Here is a 21,199-nt window from a genome sequence, read left to right on the forward strand (position 1 = left end):
ATATGTTAGCTAATTTCTGGCTATGAGGCAGGAAGAAAATGAGTTTTCCTCAGAGTTCAGATGAGGGCAATACAAGAGCACCTTTAATGTTCGGTGTTTTATATACATGATAAATAATAGCAGCAAAAGCATTTTGAAGGAACGAAGGCGTTCTCCAAACGAGTCTTCTCTTTACGATCCTTGGTTTCCTCTTGCAGCTGTTCACCACCACAAGTCCCGTGTCTTTTGCTGAGTCCTCCTTGCAAGTCAGTCAAAAGACCATCTGGATTGACCCGGAAACCTCTGCTTCTTTCTCACCCTTCTTCATGCCGTTACTTCCTTCTACTCTTCCCTTTATATCCCATACTGAGCTGTGGCTCTTTCTCAGCTGGGGCTCCTCCACAAGCATCTACATCATTTCAACAGCTGAAAGACTTCTTCTGTGGACCATTGGCAGCTTAGGAGATGGTCTGCTTGGTCCTGGACAGCAGAAGACCTTCACTGACTGAATCAGTAGCCAAAATGGCACCAGAGTTCTCGGTAATGGAGACGTGGGCCTTCCTGCCCAGATTGCTGAACTCCGCTCTCTTTTGGGATACCAGATTGGGGAGTTCAGTAAATACCGGAGGTATGAATAGAATTTGTAGCTCAAGATTGAACGGTGGAGTCCTTGGTACTCTCTGAGCTGGCTCATTTGCCTGCAGATATTTCCCCACTGGGTAGCATCACCAGCACTAGTGAATGTGTGGTTTGCTCCCTGTTGGTGCATAGTAGCTTGCACTGCCAGTGTTGATGGTGTAGTTTTTCTCCTTGGTAATTCTTTAATTAGGGTACTGTTTTCCGCTTGGTTGCTTGTCTGAGGTTAATACCTACTTATCTGGGTGTTGGCTATTAGTAAAGATGTGTTCTGGTTTGTTCTGGTTAGCCTTTTCTGTTGGCTGAATAAAATATAAATAGGGAGATAAACAAACCTCACAATCACTAGCCCTGATGAGGTAACTTAGTTGAGTAAGGAAAGATCTGCACGTAAACAACCAAAGTCAGACAGCACCAAGGATTCCACACAACTTGGAAGTGATAAAAAATTACCCTCCAAGACTATTCCTTTAGGATAGGAGGAGCAGCTACAGAAGTAGGTGTACTTGCAGATGGATCCATTTCGGCAGCTCCTTTCTTGTAGACCCTCCCAATATGGGCTCATTGAAGATGCTTTGAGATTTTTTTTCTTTTAAAGATTCATGCACACGTAGTCCATTAAATCTTGAGGAAGAAATGGAATGATCTGCATGTGCTCAAGGACCACGTCAAGGCCGCGGTGAGCTTAGCAGGAGTACACCAAAGAAATCTGCAATATGTAAGAGAAAAGTCAAAATTTGGTGGAAAGTGGTAGTTTTGGAATGAACACAGCACCACCTCTGGCAGCTGAGGGATGTAAGGGATACAGTCCAGATAATCAAGAAATGTGGAGATCCGGCAGGCAGCTGTTGCGACCAACAAACTTCGTATATCAGTGACAAAAGAAGCCACTGGGGAGGAGAATGTCCATTCTAGGGCTGTGGCTCCTCTATTCCGATCGGAGCAGAAGTCATGAGAACAGATGATACTCAGCAGGACTGAACAGGCCTAACAGTTGCAAAAAGATGACGCAAAAGTGGTGCTGGGGGAACTTACAGCTATCGGCCTGCATCTACAGCCCTGGTAGCACCATGAGCCACACACCCTGCAGGTTGCGAGGGGTACAGTGTTTGTATTCTGAAGGTGTAGAAATGTTAAATGTGTTAAGGCACCTAATTTTTACCTAATCTTCAAACTTTCTAGCACCTCCAGGTAGGCCGCTTCTCATCCTTGGAGACGCCGTCAAATCATCTCAATGGCAGCTTCTGAAGCAGAAACAAGTGAAACTCCAATATATGCATCCTCCCTGAGGTTGCCTTCTGCTCATCTAAACCATTTTGCTCTGAACTTGGCAACTTTAAGATTTGTGGACATCAACTTCTTGGCTGGCTGAGGAATTCTGGGAGTTGAAGTCTTAAAGTTGCCCAGTTTGGAGAGCCCTGATTTAAACTAAAGCATGTCTGCTTCTGAGTCTGGAGAACTGTGACTCCGCCCTGGGAACATTGCCTATCTTTCCCGCCTTCCTGGCCAGGAGGATATAGTCTATATAAGGATATAGTCCAAAAGACAAAATAATGGCTGGCCAGACCCCTCCGGGAGGAGAAGGAAGAAGAAAACCCCCCAAAAGAGTAGACTGTTCTCCCTGCAGCCCTGGGACAGCAGCTGGGCCCTTACAGCCTTCGGAAGTTGCAGAGGTCTTCATCCCCGTCAATTTTCAGGCCCTGAAGCAGTGGGAAATCCAGCAGGGCTCCGTCCAAGAAAACCGTCTCCTCTTGGAAGCTGGAGGGCGTCGCTCGCTCGGGCTGGTCGCTGTGGAACCATAGGTTCTTGTAGGACTTCGGGCTGGGGCTCAGACTGCGGAGGAGAGGCTGCCTGGAGCTGGAGCGGATGTAGATGGTGGGCGAGGCTTTTTGCTGAAGGTGATAGCTGCCCCCCAGGACCTTGGCATACTGAACAGGCTCTGGGTTATTCATGTAGGAGGTTGGCCCTGAGCCCCCGGTGGGCACAGCTCCTTTGGCTTCGCGGGCACCAGAGTCGGAGAGGGCTACTGGGCTGTCCTCCGTGGCCGGGCCGGGCTCGCTCTTCCCACAGGAGAGGCACTTCTTCTCATCGGCTTCGATCACAAGGAAGGCAGACACGATGACGGGGCTGAGCTCGCACGGCTTGGGGGCCTGCAGGGTCTCCTGTGGGAAGAAGGCAGCAGGAGGAGAAGGGACGATTAAGGACGGCCAGGTGGCCACTAAGGGAAACTAGTCCTGGCTGAGTGCAGATGGGGGGGTTCTGCTGGGGATGATCATTTCTAGCGTCTTCATTTAGAGGTAGACTATCATGGGGCAGGGAGGCTTTACAGGTAGTCCTTGCTTACCGACTGCCTTATTTAGTGACTATCTGAAGTTACAATAGCGGAAAAAAAATAGTTTTGTGACCTGCCCTCATACTCACCTGATGGCCATTTGGGTGCTTCACAGCTAGGTTGCCCCAAGCAAAGTTAACAGAGAATGGAGAAATGAAAGTCAGTTTGATCGAGTGATGAACGTAGCAGGTGAGAAAGTGGGAGATGGGGAGTTCTAGTCCCGCCTTAGCCATGAATGCTGGCTGGGTGACTTTGGGCCAGTCCCTCTCTCTCAGCCCAGCCCACCTCACAAGGTTGCTGTGATGGGGGAAATCGGAGGAGGAAGGAGTCTCAGGTATGCTCCTCACCTTGAATTATTTGTAAAAATAATAAAGGTGGGATACAAACAAACAAATGAATAAAATGTCAGGGCCCCCTCAGAGGCCGGTTCAGAGGAGGAAGGGTTGGAGCTGGGACCGCCCGAAGGGGAAGGCAAGCTGGGGAGACGCCAGTTCTTGCTGAAGCTGAGAACCGCTTGCACTGCATCATGTGGTCATTGTAAGAGTAAAAGGAAAGGACTCCACTTGACCTCCGAGAAAAGGTTGGAGAGAAACGCACAAATAAATGGAAATAAAGCTCCTTTAGCCTATGCAAGCTCTGCTTTGCAACTGATCTGGGCTGTATTTTACCTCCGGATGCCCTTATTATCTCTGTATGCAAAACTCATTAGCACTGAATGATAATCAATGCATTTGGACCCAGTATTTTGTACAAACGCAGCTCAGGTAATTAGTTTGGGGCTCAATGTGTTGTATGAACCCGGAAAAGAGGGTTAATTGAGCTGTCGATCAGGACACATTTTGCAAATCCAGCAAATTAAAATGGGCAGGGTCACTCCTGCAGTGGTGCCGATACATCTGGCTGAGTGGAAGGTTCATAAAGCAGCAGCTGCTGTGGAAGGAAGAGCAGCTGCCTGTCTGTGGCTTCCAGGCTTACCTCCTGCAGAACGGCGGGGGCCCATTTGCCCAGGCTGCTGTTGGCTGGGTCAGGGACGCTGGGCCAGAACTGCATCTTCATCCTGGGGGTGAGTTGGGGAGCGTGGAGGGAGAGAGAAGCACCTGGTTAGTTTGGAGCTCTGATGGCCTGAGAGGAGTCACGCTCTCCTCCTGGATATTGGCCATTCCCTGTTCTGCCCCTGTCTAATATGTGAATTAACGCAACCTCTCAACACAACACATCAACACTGGATATCTGGAACGTGGGTCGTGGAATTTTCTTTCAGGACAAGTAGATACTTAGAAGGGAAATTGTTACACATATATACAACATACAATCTACAACACAAACATACACATAGAATTTTTTTTCTGCTTTGCCTCTGGCCTCCACCCCACTGTCTCTGGCTAAGTCTCTCTGCTATCTCCTGCACTTGCCCATGGGAGTCTAAACTCGGGTGCCAAAGCAACGCTCTGCAGCTTCTGGCTTGTTCCTCCACATACCTTTTGCTCTTCTGAAAGCAGATGACCATGCCAATTATCATGGCCAAGAGCAGCCCAATGACTAAGTACACAATGGTGATGTCCAGGTATTCTGGAAGAGAGAGCAAGGTGTTGGATATGGGTGGATTAGTGGCCATCTTCCACACATCGAACTAAAGTGGAACACTTGTGGGTCCTGTTCAGAGAGAGTGTGCCCAGGGCCAATTGGCTGCATTGTCGTGTCTGCTGCTCCTTGGCCAAAGTAAAGATGAACTAGTACATCATCAAGTGATAATTTGTAGGTGTAAAAAATGGATGTGGAGCTAATTCATGCAGGCAGAATTGTTCCTAAAAGGAAGAAGGAGGTGGTGCAATTTGGCCTTTACACGTAGTCCTTGACTCATGATTCTCCAAGCTTTGCTCGATTTGGAGAACGAGCTGTGAGAATGCTGGAGGTGGCAGCAAATGGCCAAGATTGCGGAAGGCCCCGGGCCTCTACTTCAGGCCCACCTCCAGTGCTGTCACCACCGAGTGCTTCACTGCAGGGGTGGCTGAGGCTTTGCATCTCACTCGGTACTCTCAACTCATATGCGGCTTGTGCTGGACTTCCCAGAGCATCTCCCACACCCCTTGAGATAGCCCCACGCTCCTTACCTGGGACTCTGCTAAACCACCTGTAAGATTATTTAACAACCACAACCAGGAGCGCTTGGAATAGCAGTCGTTGAGAAAAACGGTCATGTAACAATCGCTTTGCTCAAAGACCAAGATACGGTCCCAACTATAGGTGTACGTCAGGGACTACTTGCACCCTTTACACCTCTAGGAAAATCCTGCACTCTCAAAACAGCTTATTGACTTATAAGCCTAATAATTTTTGCTGTCCTTACCCATGTCCTTGGTGGTGATCACAACACTGGTCCCATTGGTGCTCCCAACCATCGTGGAGGCCATGAGATGTAGGCTGTACATTGTTGAAGGCCGAAGACCTGAGATGGTGAGGATGTCTATAGAAGTGTTCACAGCAATACCTGGAGAAAAAGTTGGCAATGCTTTGCTATCGTTTCAGACTGGACAGGTCCAGAAGCCAAAAGGAGGGCAGTAGAATGACTCCTCCTAAAGGTTTTTCTCTCTCTGCTTCTGGTGGCAAGATGTGACATGAACTTTGGACAGCAAAGTCTTGGCAAGGTTAGAGAAACCTGTATCAGTCCAGGAAACCTGTTAAGATCAACTCCTGTCATCTTTAACCATTGGCAGTGCCGTACTGGTTAGTATATTCTAATACATCTAGAAGTCACTATTCTTTCTCTTGTAATATTAATATCCCAAGCAGCAAAAATATTTAGAAGTGCTTGTTTATCTATTTAATTTATATAGTGTCCATCTCACTATCCAGAGATATTCAACACAGGTTTTTACCGTCAAATCAATTATGATAAAAAAGGGTGCACCTCGTCTTTTTCTTGCCCTGTGCTCCAGGTATGCCAAGTGCCCAGGACAAGGGCAGGGTGGGATGTCCGGTATGGTCCCTTGGGACCCCTGCCTCCCCTGTGCTGCTTCCCCAGTGCCCCTCCCTGCAAATCTGGTCTGCCCTATTTCCTGCTCATTAGATTTTTATTTTGGACTCAGTTGCTTCCATCTGTTTTTTCCCTCCTCTAAGTTCGATTTTTGAAAAGAAAGATCCAATTTCTTAAAGATAAATGTTTCCCCTGTCGAGGCGTATCCGACTCTTGGGGCCGTTACTCATTTCCGTTTCTTAGCCAAGGAGCCAGCATTTTCTGAAGAGCCTTTCCATGGTCATCTGTCCAGCACAGCTATGCTGTACTTCGAAGGCAGCCAGAGCGCTGTTAGCTTCCCACCAAAGTGGTAGCGATTTATTTACTCGCATTTGCCTGCTTTCAAAACGCTACGTTGGCAGGAGCTGGGGCAAAGAACAGGAGCTCGCCCCGTTACATGGCACTCGGGTTTCAAACGGGCTGTCAGCTTTCCAGCATCTTAACCGCTGAGCCTTTGCACTCCCTAAGCTCACTTTTTGAAAAGAAAAATCCAATTTTTTTCCTGGTCTTTAAAAGAGGGAGACAAATATATTGCTATCAACTACAGTATGTTGATATGTTGCAAACAATATATTTAGGAAGCAAGTTATACAGAGGGAAATCTTTTGCAACTTCCTCCTTATATTGATCAATACCGGAGGATGTGTAAATTGGTTTAAACCGACTTGGACGGTCTGATTGCATGAAGGATGTTCATCCCTGAAACACTGAGGATTGTCTACTTATTCGTTTGGAGCATATTCTTTGGGTGAATAAATGCCACCTTGACTTGCGCTGAGGATTTCTAAACCATCTGCCTTCTCCCTTTTTCTCTATGCTGCTTGTTATTTGTTCTGAAGACCGATGTGTGGTTTGCAGATTATTGCACAATTCACACAGCCTTAGTTGTCTTGGTGTCAGAGGCTTGGATATAATTTTCTAATGCAGTGGAAAGAGGGCAGGGTGGAGGGAGGAGTTCTGAGTGTATTTCTAAAGAGATATAAACCTATAGAAACAAGAAGCAGCACTGGAAGCCCTCCCAATAAGAGGGAAAGCGAGTGTCAAGTCCACCATTTGCACGTGATGATGATGAGGGGGATGGCATGCTTGGGCTTTTTTGTTTCTGCTGTTTGCTTGGGAATTAGGGAGGGGTATTGTCTCCGGAGACAGCTGGTTTTTGCCAGGTTCCAAGGCCGTCATGCTCGGCCTTGGAAGGGGCCCCACGTACTTCTAGCTTCTTCATTGGGATCGATCCAGAAGAGAGTATAGCCGGTGAGGAAGCCGTTCTGGTCTTCAACAGGGAGGGGACTCCACCAAACCTCAGCTGTGGACACCCCAATTTTTAGGGGATACACTTTCGGGCTGCTGGTTGGAGCTGTGGAGACAGGAAGGAATTAGAGTATGATCAACCGCAGGTCAAAATGAAGGGTACGCTGAGGCGTGGGTGGACCCATTGGGGTAAATAGAAGAGATTAGGCTTCAGTTTGCCATGAGCAGTCTCTGGAAGCAGAATAACAGAATAGCAGAGTTGGAAGGGATCTTGGAAGTTCTTCTAGTCTAACCCCCTGTTCAACTGTAGTATTTCAGACAAAAGGTTGTCCAATCTCTTCTTAAAAACCTACAACTTCTGCTGGCAAGCCATTCCACTGGTTAATTGTTCTGACCGTCAGGGAATTTCTCCTTAGTCCCAGGTTGCTTCCCTCCTTGATTAGCTTCCCTCCATTGCTTCTTGTCCTGCTTTCAGGTACCTTGGAAAATAGGTTGACTCCCTTTTCTTGGTGGCAGCCCCTCAAATATTGAAACACAGCTATCGTGTCCTCCCAGTCCTTCGTCTCACTAGACTAAAAATACCCAATTCCTATAACAGTTCTTCATATGCTTTAGCCTCCAGGCTCCTTATCATATTTGTTGCTTCTGAAGTGCTTCTGGTGACCCCTCAAAAAGTTTAAAACTGGATGAGCAAAAGATCTTCCTGATTCTACTGACTACTTACTAATAGTTACTCATCATGCCAGCCTCTGATAACAGCATTCAGAAGGGGAAGATGGAAGGCTTGCATTATAGAATAGAATTATAGATAGAATCAAGATCACGTGAAGTATTAATACCACTCTTTAATGCCTTGGTAAGGCCACACTTGGAATACTGCATCCAGTTTTGGTCACCACGATGTAAAAAAGATGTTGAGACTCTAGAAAGAGTACAAAGAAGAGCAACAAAGATGATTAGGGGATTGGAGGCTAAAACATATAAGGAACGGTTGCTAGAATTGGGTATGTCTAGTTTAACGAAGAGAAGGACAAGGGGGGACATGATAGCAGTATTCCAATATCTCAGGGGCTGCCATAAAGAAGAGGGAATTAAGCTATTTTCCAAAGCACCTGAAGGCAGGACAAGAAGCAACGGGTGGAAACTAATCAAGGATAGAAGCAACCTAGAACTAAGGAGAAACTTCCTGACAGTGAGAACAATTAATCAGTGGAACAGCCTGCCTCCAGAAGCAGTAAATGCTCCAACACTGGAAGTTTTTAAGAAGAGACTGGACAGCATTTGTCCGAAATGGTGTAGGGTTTCCTGCCTGAGCAGGGGGTTGGACTAGATGACCTCCAAGGTCCCTTCCAACTTTACTACTACTATTATTATTATTATTATTATTATAATTTTGGAGTTTAAGTTGATTATCAGGCTTAATCTGCACTACTGTTTTTCTTTTGCAACCCATTTCTGGAACAACCATACCTCCAGAGAGGATTAGAAATTACACCGCTTCCCCTCCCCCTCCCATAATGTAAAATTCCAACCAAGAAATCATTTGATTGCTTTGGAGGGAGGCTGAGCTGAACCAGCCCCCCGTGTGGAAGACACACCTTTCTGCCTTGTGTAAGCTTCTATTGATTGGGGCACCCCAACTGTGTCTCTGTAGAGAGGGTAGACGGAGATGTTGTAGCGCTGGAAAGGTTCAATATTTTCTGAAACAGAGAAGGGGCAGACGTAAGTAATGACTGAAGGGCCGGGCTCAAGCGGGGTACATTCTCACCCCCCCCCCCCCTTGAGCTGCTTGCTCTACTCTTGATTGTGCCCTTTCAAAACGTTGCACCACGAAACCTGCAATTATTAAGTTGTGCTGGCAAGTTGGGAATCTTTGGCCAGGTAAATGTCAGAAAGAAGATTTGCCTTCGCTCCCCAAGGGTGCCCCTGGCAGTGGATCACCTTGGATCAGCGTTTCTCTGATGCTTTCATTCTGTAGCTTTTGCCACTCAATGTTGCTGTCTTCTGCTGCAGAGGTCACTCGGTGCCACTCAACAATGTAGCCCGTCACTGGGGTCCTTGGGGGATCCCACCACAGCCGGAAGCTCTTCTCATCATGGGGGGATGCCTGGATCTTGAGCACAGGATGACCTGAGAACAATATCAGAGAATAGCACAATTGAATTGAATTGAATACTTTACTTGGCCAAGTGTAATTAGATACACAAAGAATTAGGGAGATGGAGACTAAAATATATGAAGAATGGTTGGAAGAATTGGGTATGTCTAGTCTAGTAAAAAGAAGGGGTAACATGATAGAAGTATTCCAGTATTCGAGGGGCTGCCAAAAAAAAGAGGGGGTCACCCTATTCTCCAAAGCACCTAAAGCAGAACAAGAAGTAATTGATGGATACTCAGCATGGAGAGATTCAACCAAGAACTAAGGAGAAATTTCCTGTCAATGAGAACAGTTAACCAGTGGAACTCCTTACCTCCAGAAGTTGTGGGCACTCCTTCACTAAAGGTTTTCAAGAAGAGATTGGACAGCCATTTGTCTGAAATGGTTTAGGATCCCCTGCTCGTGCAGGGGGTTGGACTACAAGACCTTCAAGGTCCCTTCCAACTCTGCTCTTCTGTTATTCTGCTACAGAGGGAGCACTTGGGTCTTTCTGCAGCTGGGATGGGAAATGGCAGGTGCACAGAGAGAGGCCCTGGGTGGAAAAGCCAGACCAATTCCTCCTCCTCGTCAGACTTTGCCTTCAGGCTACCGGATGGTCAAGGATAAGCAACGGGGTCTGGTGTTAGATGCTATTGGCTTAAAGGGAAAATGTCACTACATATGAATAATGGCTGCCTCTCTTATGGATGAGAGATGAGGTAAAGGCAACATCACAAGGAGATGGCAGAGCATGTTTGCCTCCAGCCTAGACTTGCACGGGCCAAAGCAAGCTCCTAACTGTGAAAGAAAGCATCTCAACCGCTTGCAATCAACAAAGAGCCTGTACACTATCTAGGAAAAGAGGCTTGTTTAGAAAGAAAAGGGACAAGTTCCTGTTTTGCTTCTGCTCCTTCTCATGCATTGTGCAATTGTTCCCTCCTGCAAAGCGCATGGTAGAGAAGCTCCCCCACAGAGAGAGGCTCTTGGAAAATCAGGCTTTGCTTGCCTTTGGCCTTATTTATTTATTTATTTATTTATTTATGAGACTTATATGCCGCTTTAAGTGCAAGCACTCTCTAAGCTGTGTACACCAGTAAGCAATGTATATATATATTTACATTGCTCCCAACAATCTGGGTCCTCGGAAGGATGGAAGGCTGAGTCAACCTTGAGCCGGTGAGATTTGAACCGCTTTAGCTGACTGAACACAGTCAGCTAAAGTGGCCTGCAGTACTGCACTCTAACTGCTGTGCCACCTCGACAATTGTTCCCTCCTGCAAAGCGCATGGTGGAGAAGCTCCCCCACAGAGAGAGGCTCTTGGAAAATCAGGCTTTGCTTCCCTTTGGCCTTTTTTCATTCCCACTAGCGCTGGCATGAACAGGCCGAGCGCTTTTTTCTGCAAAGGTCTCAGGAGGGTGCCTTCTTCTTGTCCCCAACCTGTACCAAAGCCTCTCCTTGACTCTCCCTTCCCCTGTGGCTCTTCCAGCCTCTTCCCCCTTAAACAGTAAACAGCTGTGGGACTGTTGAGGTGTGTAGGTGCTGCAATGTACTGTGCCAAGTGTTGGATCAGAGGGGGCAGCTTCAGTCCAACATCTATTGGGCACTGGAGGCCCCTTGTCCCGTTTCTGCTCAAGGCGTTTTTCCAGGCACCTCTGGCTGCTTGGAGTAGAGAGAGTCTGGTTCTTTTATCTCAACTTCTTTCTCTGAACCTGTTTGGTTTCTAGAAAAACCCCTGGTCCAGCCTGGATTTTCTCAAAGAGCAGCTGATCAACGGTGGCAGTAGGGGGCTATTTGATGAAGCAGGAGAGAGCCCACTCAACTCTCTCTATCCCAGTCAACTCTTGTTCAGTGGCTTCTGAATGTGGGTTCAGGGAACCTCAAGCATGCACTGCATCCATGTCCCAAAAACCCTCTGATCTGACTCAAGTATTTTGCTAGCCTGATAATCTTTTGGATGTGGGTTTAACACTATTCCAAGGGAGAAACTCCCTTTGGGTGCACCTGTAATTAATAGCCTCACTACCTACACCCAATTTAACAACTGAGTTTCCAGCAGATCACAAGAATACTTGTGAATTGCGCATTTCAGGCTGCAAAAGAAAGCCCGTTTGATACAGTGGTGAAAGCACCAAGCCAGAAACTATTGGACCCAGAGTTCTCATCCTGCCTTTGGCGTAGGGCCAGCTGGGTGACCTTGGTCAGTCAGGTTCCAAACTAAGCCCTTGAAGTAGGCAATGACAAACTACTTTTGAAAATCCAGGTAGTTGCCAGTAGTCAACACACACTTAAAGGCACGAAAAAATGAAAACAAACTGAATAGCAGATTCACAGAAACAGGATACCAAGTCAGTCTACTTCCTACCTTTTTTCTGCAGCAAGAAGATCTCTGTGGCTTGAGATGCACCTCTAGAGTTGTAGGCTGTGAGATAAACCCTTTTGGCTCCTGGTGGCATCAAAAATGTACATTGCCTCTCGGTGGTGTTACACAGAGAGGGTGAGTGGCCTGTGTGCTGACCGGTGCTGAGTGCTGCCCAGTATCCCAGGATTCTGCCGTTGGCCTCCTGTGGCTTCATCGGCTGTAGAATGAGACAAAGGCAGCTGGAAATGTAGCCCCTGAAATCTGCAGCTCCTATTGTCTGCGTCCACACAGCACGCTTAATCAGAGTAGCAGAAGAGCTAGAGTTTGCATTTGTACAACACACTAATCTTTGTTTTCACTGTAGCCAGCCTTTTTGTGGCTTAGTAGGTTTTGAGAGTTCAGGACAGTTGGAATAATTGGTTTGCGTGAACCAAGTTTGGAAATGGGTTAGTGCAATATGGGTAATCCTCGACTTACAACCATTTGCTTACTGCCCAAATGGTTAGTAAAAGCTACAACAGCACTGAAAAAAGTGACCTAGGACCATTTTTCACAACCATTGCAGCATCCCCGAAGTCACGTGATCAAAATTTGGATGCCCGGGAACCAGCGTGTGTTTATGATGACGGTTGCCGTGTCCTGGGTTTGTGGGATCCCTTTTTGTGACCTCCTGACAAGCAAAGCCAATGGGGAAGCCGGATTCACTTAACAACCGTGTTGCTAATGTAACAACTGCAGTGGTAAATGTTGGACTCAGTTGTATCTGTACGTTGACTACCTCTGATAAGATTACTCAGCTCCTTCCTGCTCCTGCTGCGTCGCTAAGTGTGGTCTCCCAAGAGCAGCTGCGGGATTAAACTTGCCTTGAGTCCTGCCCAGTGAGGCCCCTGCTTACCTTCCAGAGCAGCTGCACCTCCGTCCCTTTCTCGGCCTCTCGCAGTTTCCACCAGGCATCAAGACTTCCTGAAGGTGCTGTGGGAGAAAAAGAGGCTTCAGGATCATCAGCATTTGGCTGTGTTCCTTCAAAGCAACCAAGCTTAGGAGAGTGAAGACTAGCTCAGCCTCCACTGCCTTCAGCCATGATATGATACAATCCTTCATTGGACAGAACTGAGTTCACTGAGAAGATGTACTCTGGAAGTGGTTCCTCAACCCCCATGGGCCAAATCCTGAGACGAGAGAATGGCTCGGAGGCTGACCTGTCCCGATGCCCTGGCTATCCCGGTGACTTAGGGGGCTTGGCTATCTATGGAGAGGGGGAACTGCAAGACTCCTCTGCCCCTTCCCCACCTTTCTCCTGTGTAGTGAAGAGCTTGGCCGGGCTCCAGCTGCTCCAATAGCTGAGAGGCTGACGTCTGCAGCGCATCTGGAAGTGGTAGAGGCTGCCAAAGAGGAAGCCGCACTGCTGGATCTGCCGGATCTGCCGGCTAGAGGTGGTGATGTTGTGGACCTGGGATGAAAGGGAGAATGGGAGAAGCATGGAAAGGATCCTTCCCTTGCCGCCCCCTCCCCTCCGGCCCACAGGACCCTCCAACCTAGGGGAAGAGGCCAGAAATGCTTTGAGTAAAAAGGCCTTTGGCTGGACGGAAGAGGAGAGGGCCTAGGGGTTATGGGTGGCTACCAGAAATGGTCCGAAGCCTGAAGAAGAGGGCTTGGGGGCAGGGGCAGAAGGGAAAGCCAGGCCAAGGGGGCCTTGATGGTGCCCCTGAGGGTCCTACCAAGCAAAGCCATTCTTAAGCCAAAGAGGGACTCACAAGACTCCACTCCAGGCTGCCTTCCAGCTGGTAGCGCAGGTCACAGCCCTGTTCCATGAATTTGCTGTCCTTTCCTGCCTCCCATTTTACCATCAGGCAGTCGCTCTCCTCGGAGATGAGCTGGATGTCCTGGATGGTCGGGGGCTCCAGCCAGGCTGGAATGAACAATTCGGGGTGAGAGAGAGCTTTGTACTTGTTTAAAGTATTTTAATGCCAACCTCCAAAGTTATCCCAAGGGTAGGTAGCAAGAAGAGTGAAATCACCACCCTACATAATAAAATCAAGAGGCGGCCTATATTAAACAGCAACAGGAAAGAGCCTTTGGAGAGGAAGGGAAGGGATGAAAGAGGCGTGTTGGATGCCTGGCAGACATCTGCACCAGTGGTGCCTTTGGTGGCTACCAAGGGGATGTTTGTCAAAAGTGAGATCTTGGATCTTTAGGGTGATTTGGAACAGATTTTCCCCCACCTTGACCTTTGGAAGCCATGAATGGGTCTGAACATGTCTAGACTTTAATGAAGCTCCACCCATCTTTAGAGGATGAAGAATGGACCACCCAAAAAAGCTGTGTGCCATTCCAAAAAGTGTCATAGTTGTTGGATGTTGCTGTGAGATGCCAGGGTGGAGAGAAAAGAGGAGCGCAGCAATCATTCTACCTTCTTCCTTCCCAGAGGTGGGGTTTTTTTGGGTTGGTTGGGGAATGGGGAGGATGGGGTCTCTCTCCCTGGGCATCCCAAAAGTGCCTTTTCAAGAGGCAACTCAACGTTCTTTGTTTTTCCTTGAAGACATTTCACTTCTCATCCAAGAAGCTTCTTCAGTTCTGAACTGAAAAAGTTCCTTGGATGAGAAGCGAAACATCTTCCTGGAAAAACCAAGGAAGTCCATTTGCTTCTTGAAAAAGCACCTTTGGGACAACCGTGGCCTGGAGGACGAAGGATCCCCGTGGACAGAGCCTCCCTGGGCAGTTCTTTTGTGCTGAGTGACTTGCAAGGAGCAGCCTTCCTCCCAGTTCAGGGAGGGACCAAAACCTTCCAGGCATTTTGGCCTCTAAATCAGGGGTAGGCAACTTTGGCTCTTTTATGACTCGTGGACTTCAACTCCCAGAATTCCTGAGCCAGCCAACATCCACGAGTCATAAAAGAGCCAAGGTTGACTGCCCCTGCTCTAAACGAACACATTGCAACTCTCCCGGCTTCTCACCCACATCTATGGATTCAGCCCCATTCGCTAGGAAAGAGGGCAGGGATGATGGCACCCACCTAAATCCATGGGGTCCGCACACAAGCGTTCCGAGGTCACGTTGCCCAGGGCATTTTCCACAGACACCCAGAAAAGCATTTTTTGATACAGCTGCAGCTCCAGGCGTTGAAAAGTGCAGGACTGCTGGCCAGGCTTAGGAATGCAATCTGCGATGGGGGCCAGGGCCTTGCACTCCCTCGAGCTCCTGAAACATCAAGAAGAGCTATCAGGTGGCGGGGTGGGGGGGTGGGGGGTGGGGGGGGTTGGGGTTGGGAAGGGAGCTCTGCTCGCAGCTCCCTGGGATGTGCAGAGAGTCCAGTGGACTGCAAGATCTTATTAAAGGGAAAGTGCCCATCCCTGGCAGACATTATTCCAAGGAGGAAGGGACTCAGTTGAGCCAAAAGTTCTGGTTATTTGTTTTTTACAAGTTAATGGTCAGGAAGAATGAGAATGAAGAAAAGCAGACTGCCCCCCCTCCCCGTTGGCCCTCGCCTGACCGCAACGATTCGTCTCCTGTCCTTACCGGAATCCCTTCAGGGCCACGTGGGTTGGGAGGAGACTGTCCCTCCCAGGGTCCCACTGGCACGCCAGGTTCTTGGAGGTAATGTTGAAGATGCAGGTGAGGTTCTGAGGCTGGGATGGAGGGTCTGGTTGGCATTCACATGCAATGAGAGAAGAGAAGCAGGGAAACGTTTTCAGTCTCATGATGACAAGGGTGCAGGCAGTCCTGCAGCTTTGAGGGATTCACACATTGCATTGTCATAATGCAATCCAAGTCTCAAAATTTGATGTTCCTGACTGGTGACTGTTCGAACACACAAGTGTCACTTTCGCTGTCCCTCCCACCATATAACTGGTATTTTATATGAGCCAGAATTTCCTATCTAACATGCAACATCCATCAACGGGAGCAGAGAAGCTTATTTGATCTTGTGAAACCAGCACCTGGTGACCGGGTGCAGGCTTTCTGTTCTGCCCAATACAGCCAGTTTGTTAGGATGTGAATCTGCTGCTAAGTTCAGTTTTAGATTCATTGGACAACCCCACCTCCCACACACACAAAATGCCTTTCTATAGCATTGCTTGGAAGTCATTTTGTTAACTTAAAAGATTTACTTATGGCCAACTGTTGAACTTTGATTTCTGTTCTCTCAAAGGAAGTAATGGTTATCCAGCATTTTATCTGGCATCTCCCTGTCACTTGTAGCTTGGCTTCCTTGTTGAAGCCATCTCAAGCGACATCATCACTTTAATGGTATTCCTTAAATGCAATAAAAATGGCCTTTCTGTAGATTTGGTTAGAATTGGGATCTCATCACACACCAAACTAGTGGTTCTCCATCACAACAATTTTGAGAGGTGTGGTCTTCAACACCCAGAATTCCTTGCAATGGCCACACTGCAATGGCGAATTCTGGGAGCTGAATTTCACACTTCACAAAGTTGCCCAAATTAGGAAACCACCAGTGTCCAATGGTAAATGTTTGAAGCTATCTCTGCTGGCTTCGTTGCTACCATCAGAATGGGCTACCATTTCAGACTAATGGTTGTCCAGATCTCCAGTGATGGAGGACCCACATCTTCTGAAGGCAAGTTGTTCCACTGACTAATTGTTCTCACTGTTAGGACATTTCTCCTTAATTCCAGGTTGCTTCTCTCCTTGATCAGTTTCCATCCATTGCTTCTTGTCCTGCCTTTGGGTGCTTTGAGAAATAGGTTGACCCCTTCCTGTTTGTGGCAACCTCTCAAATATTGCTATCATGTATCCCCTCGTCCTTCTTTTCACTGGACTAGCCAAACCCAGTTTCTGCAATTGTTCTTTGTATGATTTAGCTTCCAGGCTCCTAATCATCTTAGTTGCTCTTCTCTGCATTTTTTTCCCCAGAGTCTCAACATAATTTTCGTAATGTGATGACCAAACCTGGGTGCAGTATAAGTGAGTAGGAATGTCTTCAGAGGGTCGTACAAGACGGCGGCTGCAAAGATGTGATCCAAACTCCTTCGTAGCCACTATTTTGACTTTTTTAAAAATTACATCCTGCTCTTAAGGAATTTTGGTTTTAGTGCTGGATTATTAGTTCTATTATTGATTATTGCTTGTTACGATTCATAAACAGGCAGTACAAAGAAGCAAAGGTTTCTTTATAATCACTGCACGGGGGAGAGTCCCGTTTGGATCCCTGCAGTGAGACTTACATCCAGCCTGGATCTGGGTAAGGTTCATAATCTGTGGGACGTCGTGTTCCTGTATGCAGCAGCTCAGGGGAGTCACAGGTTCCTTGAAGGGGCCGATGGTGATGTTGGAAACTTCCACTCCATTGCTGAAGCTCTTCTGGGATCCTTGAAGTTGTTGGTTGCCCAATTTCCAAATAATCTGGATTCTGCTACCCTTTGCAACGGGGCAGTGGTTTCTCCAGATGGTACAAGAAGCTGTGATATTTCCTCCCAAGATGACAGCTGAGGAGTTGACAGTCAAGTGACTGCAGGAGAGGGACCCTGCTGAAGAGGGAGAAAAGACTTGGAAGCAATGGATGGCAAGGTGGGCGACTGGCTGGCTGCCAAAGGTGGCAGCCTGCCCTTTCCCCAAGACTGCCCCTGTTGGGGGCCACGAGCACCTACCTCCTGGCATCCAGAGGAGCAAAAGAGCGCATCCCAGCATCTTTGACCAGGGTTCCCATATGCTTCTCATGATTTGGCTCAGGCAACGTAACATTTAATCCTGCAATTTACAGAAAGAGACATTCAGGCAGCTTCCAGCCCTTTGCCCTAAGGCCTGCCCCTCATGTGGGATTTGGCTGGCTCTGAACATGGACGACCGGTCGGTCGGAACACAGGCAGGGCTGACTGTGGGGCCCCAAAGAAGAAGGCGGTAAAAGGCTAGGATTTCATCCTCTTTTTGTTACCACACAAAGGGGCATTAGCACCTGCTTGATGACGTCCTGGGCTTCTCTGTGCCTCTTCCTGCTGTGGCATCAAGTTTCAGTACACTAAAAATATTGTTGAGTTGTCGGTTCTACATTCTGGGGTTGCACATTCAAGAAATAATAAAATAATAAAAAATATTTGTCTAGAATTTTAACATAGTCACCGAATGATCTGCATTCTAGGCTAAACATATTCAACTCGCTTTTCTTTGGTAGACCCAGTCCGAGCCTTGCTCCTTTTCGTCTGGTTTCCAGCTTTTGGGCATCTACTAAAGCTAAGCTGAATTCTCCAGGGAAGGACCAATTAGCATATGCAGAATATTGCTAATGTACCATAATCTGCCCATTGAGACTGAAGTTACGTAGTCAGTGCCTCACAGGAATGGCTCATGGCCTCCTAAAAACTCTCCAGCCCCTTTGGCATGATCCTGTGCCAAGCTAGGCATCACCTCTCTGAGCTGAGTCTTCCCACTGAGTACAGAATTTTGCCTTTATCTCTGAGGATTGTCTGGTGGGTTAGTGTCGTGATCTGCCCAGAGATCTGGGCTGGGCATGAGGCAAGTGGACGATCACTTAACCATGAGCCGGCAGTGTGCAGCAGCCATCACCAGAAAAGCTAACACAATCATGGCTTGTATAAACAGGCATAGAAGCAACATCAACATATTTATTAAATGTATATGCTGCCCATCTCAATCTGCAAAGCGACTCTGGGTGGAGTTACAATCTGCTGCTCCTCTGAGATGCTTCGGCAGCTGCAGGACTGCCGGAGGGACTGGAAGGGACCTGACACAGGACGGGCGGGTGACTAGAGTGTTCACCAAAGGCGGCTTTTGTGTCCAGGGATGGGACCTCTTCCCCTCTTCCCCTAGCACTGCTCGACGTACGGAGCGTGAATTCAAAGCAGTGGCTTGTTTTGGGAAGCCGTCCCACCTGGTCCTGACCCAGGAGTCCCTATGGATCTTCATCCTGGCAAGGACAGTGCCCAACTCCAAGAAAGCATCCGGCTATATGTGGGCACGTACATCATGGAAACCCGAACCACAGACAACTGGGTGGACTGCGCACTGCTCTGTTGCTTTCCTCTGCTTCTCCTTCCCCTTTCTTTCCCTTTCCAATTTCTCTACTGCCTTTATTTTTATTTTTATTTTATACTATGGCAATCTTAACAAAAAAAGGAAGAAAGGCAAAAGAAAATGTGACAGCTGACTGGACCACCAACCCTTCCAGTTGAGGTGGCCTGGAGATTTGTCTGCCTGGAAGTGTGACTCCCCACCTATCAACTAGGAGGATCCTGAGCAACGCTTATCACCCCCACACTTGAAAACGCTGTCAAATTGAATCCCCCCTCCCTTCTATCTTTGCAACAGGAGCCCCCCAGCTGGAACCAGTAGGCAAAAAGGGATCAGGCATCTCAAGGATCTGGCTTGGTTTGTTGACCCTGCCAGAGCAACTTTCCGACTGCTCCTGGCCAGCCATTTTAGTTGCAATCCAGCCTCCTGGCATGCAGCACCCCACGCCCCCCGTCCCCACATGGCTGTGGCTGGGCACTCAGCAAATGGCACCTTGCCAAACGCTTGCCATCTGGCTGCTCCTGAGTCTGGCAAGACTTTAGCGGCAGCTGCAGGCAAAAGGCACGCAGGCACCCCAGTTGACACACAGCTACACTCTGTGTGTAGCCGCGGCACGTAAGGTGGTGCGAGGGTCCCTGGAAAGATGGAAGAGGCTGCAATGCCCAGCCCTTACCTTAGGCCAGTTCAGGTGCCACAGCTCTGCTCCCTGGAGAGGACTCCTCTGCCAGTGAGCCACCCCACTTCCCCTGGAGGAAAAATGATCCTCCCACCGCCAAAAGCTGTCGTTATTCTCTCTCTCCGAGCAAGGTGATTGCAAAATGCTGCTCAGGGCTTTTATCTGCCCAACTCTCAGGAAGGAAGGAACTCTGTGGCTGACCAGCAAACACACAGGGTGTGCACACTCCTCCTTCGGCTTCCCCCTCCCTCCTGGCTTTTATAGAGCCTGGCCCAGCGTAGTGCTGGTGGAGCAATCCATACCTTTGTGGCCCCTACAGGCTGAGCCTGCTCAGAAATTGGAAGAGCCATGTGTGGGTGGGTGCCACGTGTCTAGTGTTCTGGACAAGATAGGATGGGCTGGCCTTGTCCTTTCCCCAAAGACTTCAATATTTCACAGAGATTAAAAATGTGACAGGGATACAGGTAGTCTTCAAACTGAGCCCAAAATTTGTGTTGCTGAGACAGTTGTTAAGTGAGTTTTGACCCATTTTATGCCCTCTCTTGCCACAGCTGTTAAGTGGATCACTGCAATTGTTAAGTTAGTAACACAGTGAATCTATCTTTCCCATTGAGTTTACTTGTCAGAAGGCCATAAAAGGTGATTACGTGGCCTCGGGACACTGTGACTGTCATAAATTTGTGAAAGGACTCTTTTTTCAGTACCATTGTCACTTCAAATAGTCACGTCGAGGACTATCTATAACTTGACTGCGTTCAAATGATGGCCTTAACCCGGACAGGTCTGGATCAGCTTCTGCCCATCACCACAGGCTCAGTAGGTGTTAATGGAAAGGTTTTTGTTTCTTTTAGACGTTGGATGAATCTGGTCCATCCGAAGATTGCCTGGTCATTCATGAACCTGGTTGAGTCTGTTGTGTGAATGAGGCCTCGGCTGCCCTCCAGTCCAAAGCTGTTACTCAGAGGCAAGAGGCAAAGCTGACCCAGGGCAGAAGGAGGAGGACAGATGTCCTGCTGGGACAGAGCTGAGCCAAGCCCCCCGTGGCTGCCAAAGACCTCTCCTCAGGGGAAAGGATGGGCTGTGATTGGGAAAAGCGAGCTTATTGCCCAATTCCACACGACTGTCGAAGTTTCATTTCCCGAGCAAGAGGTTGTTCATTGCATCATTTGGTGGTATGCTCACTGCAGGCAGGAATGGTTTCCACTAGCCTTTGAGAGAAAAGAAGCTACTCCTCAGTGACCACTCCCCTGAGCTGGACATACGATCATCTGTGCCTTGGCCATGGAAGTGGTGAATTCATCAGGCTCGCTCTGTACCTCATACAAGAACTTTAGGACAGATATTCCTTCCAAAAATACCATCGGTTTCTGGATCAGTTCTTTTTAGAGGAGCAGGTGTAGCGAACACTTTGGGACGATCCTGGCTGACTCAGGAATTCTGGGAGTTGAAGTCCACAAGTCATAAAAGAGCCAAGGTTGCCTACTCCTGGTCTACTGGAATGTGTTAATTTGGTGGATTACCACTATGGGTGGGGGATCTCAGAAGAATAGAATAGAATAGAATAGAATAGAATAGAATAGAATAGAATAGAATAGAATAGAATAGAATAGAATAGAATAGAGCTGGAAGGGACCTTGGGGGTCTTCTAGTCCAACTCCTTGCTCAAGCAGGAGAACCTACATCATCTCAGACAAGAGGCTGTCCAGCCTCTTCTTAAAAACCTCCAGTGATGGAGCACCTATGATTTCTGGAGGCAAGCTGTTCTACTGATTAATTGTCCTCACTGTTAGGAAGTTTCTTGTCAACGCTGTGACAAACTGAACTGAAG

The 21,199-nt window shown here is 48.0% G+C and overlaps 1 protein-coding gene across 3 annotated transcripts; it reads right to left on the minus strand.

The window, feature by feature from the left end:
* Positions 1-65: 65 nt before the first annotated feature.
* CSF3R (colony stimulating factor 3 receptor) lies at positions 66-19,532 on the minus strand. Of its 3 annotated transcripts, none has more exons than XM_039328926.1 (16): positions 19,369-19,532; positions 17,318-17,417; positions 16,895-17,194; positions 15,222-15,345; positions 14,719-14,903; positions 13,460-13,614; positions 12,996-13,155; positions 12,601-12,677; positions 11,709-11,922; positions 9,150-9,338; positions 8,807-8,908; positions 7,168-7,314; positions 5,295-5,435; positions 4,426-4,516; positions 3,923-4,004; positions 66-2,777 (listed from the first exon to the last, which is right to left on the minus strand). In XM_039328926.1, exons 2-16 carry the CDS (start codon positions 17,409-17,411, stop codon positions 2,265-2,267), a joined length of 2,574 nt encoding a protein of 857 aa, XP_039184860.1. In that variant the 5' UTR covers positions 17,412-17,417; positions 19,369-19,532; the 3' UTR covers positions 66-2,264. The 3 variants fall into 3 exon arrangements, with proteins under 3 accessions (XP_039184860.1, XP_039184844.1, XP_039184852.1); XM_039328910.1 differs by having other exon boundaries at positions 16,895-17,197; XM_039328918.1 differs by lacking the exon at positions 19,369-19,532 and adding an exon at positions 17,623-17,819 and having other exon boundaries at positions 16,895-17,197.
* Positions 19,533-21,199: the final 1,667 nt, after the last annotated feature.

Source organism: Crotalus tigris, unplaced genomic scaffold (assembly GCF_016545835.1).
Source record: "Crotalus tigris isolate CLP2741 ecotype Arizona unplaced genomic scaffold, ASM1654583v1 scf7180000017614.5298720, whole genome shotgun sequence".
Classification (NCBI taxonomy): Eukaryota; Metazoa; Chordata; class Lepidosauria; order Squamata; family Viperidae; genus Crotalus; species Crotalus tigris.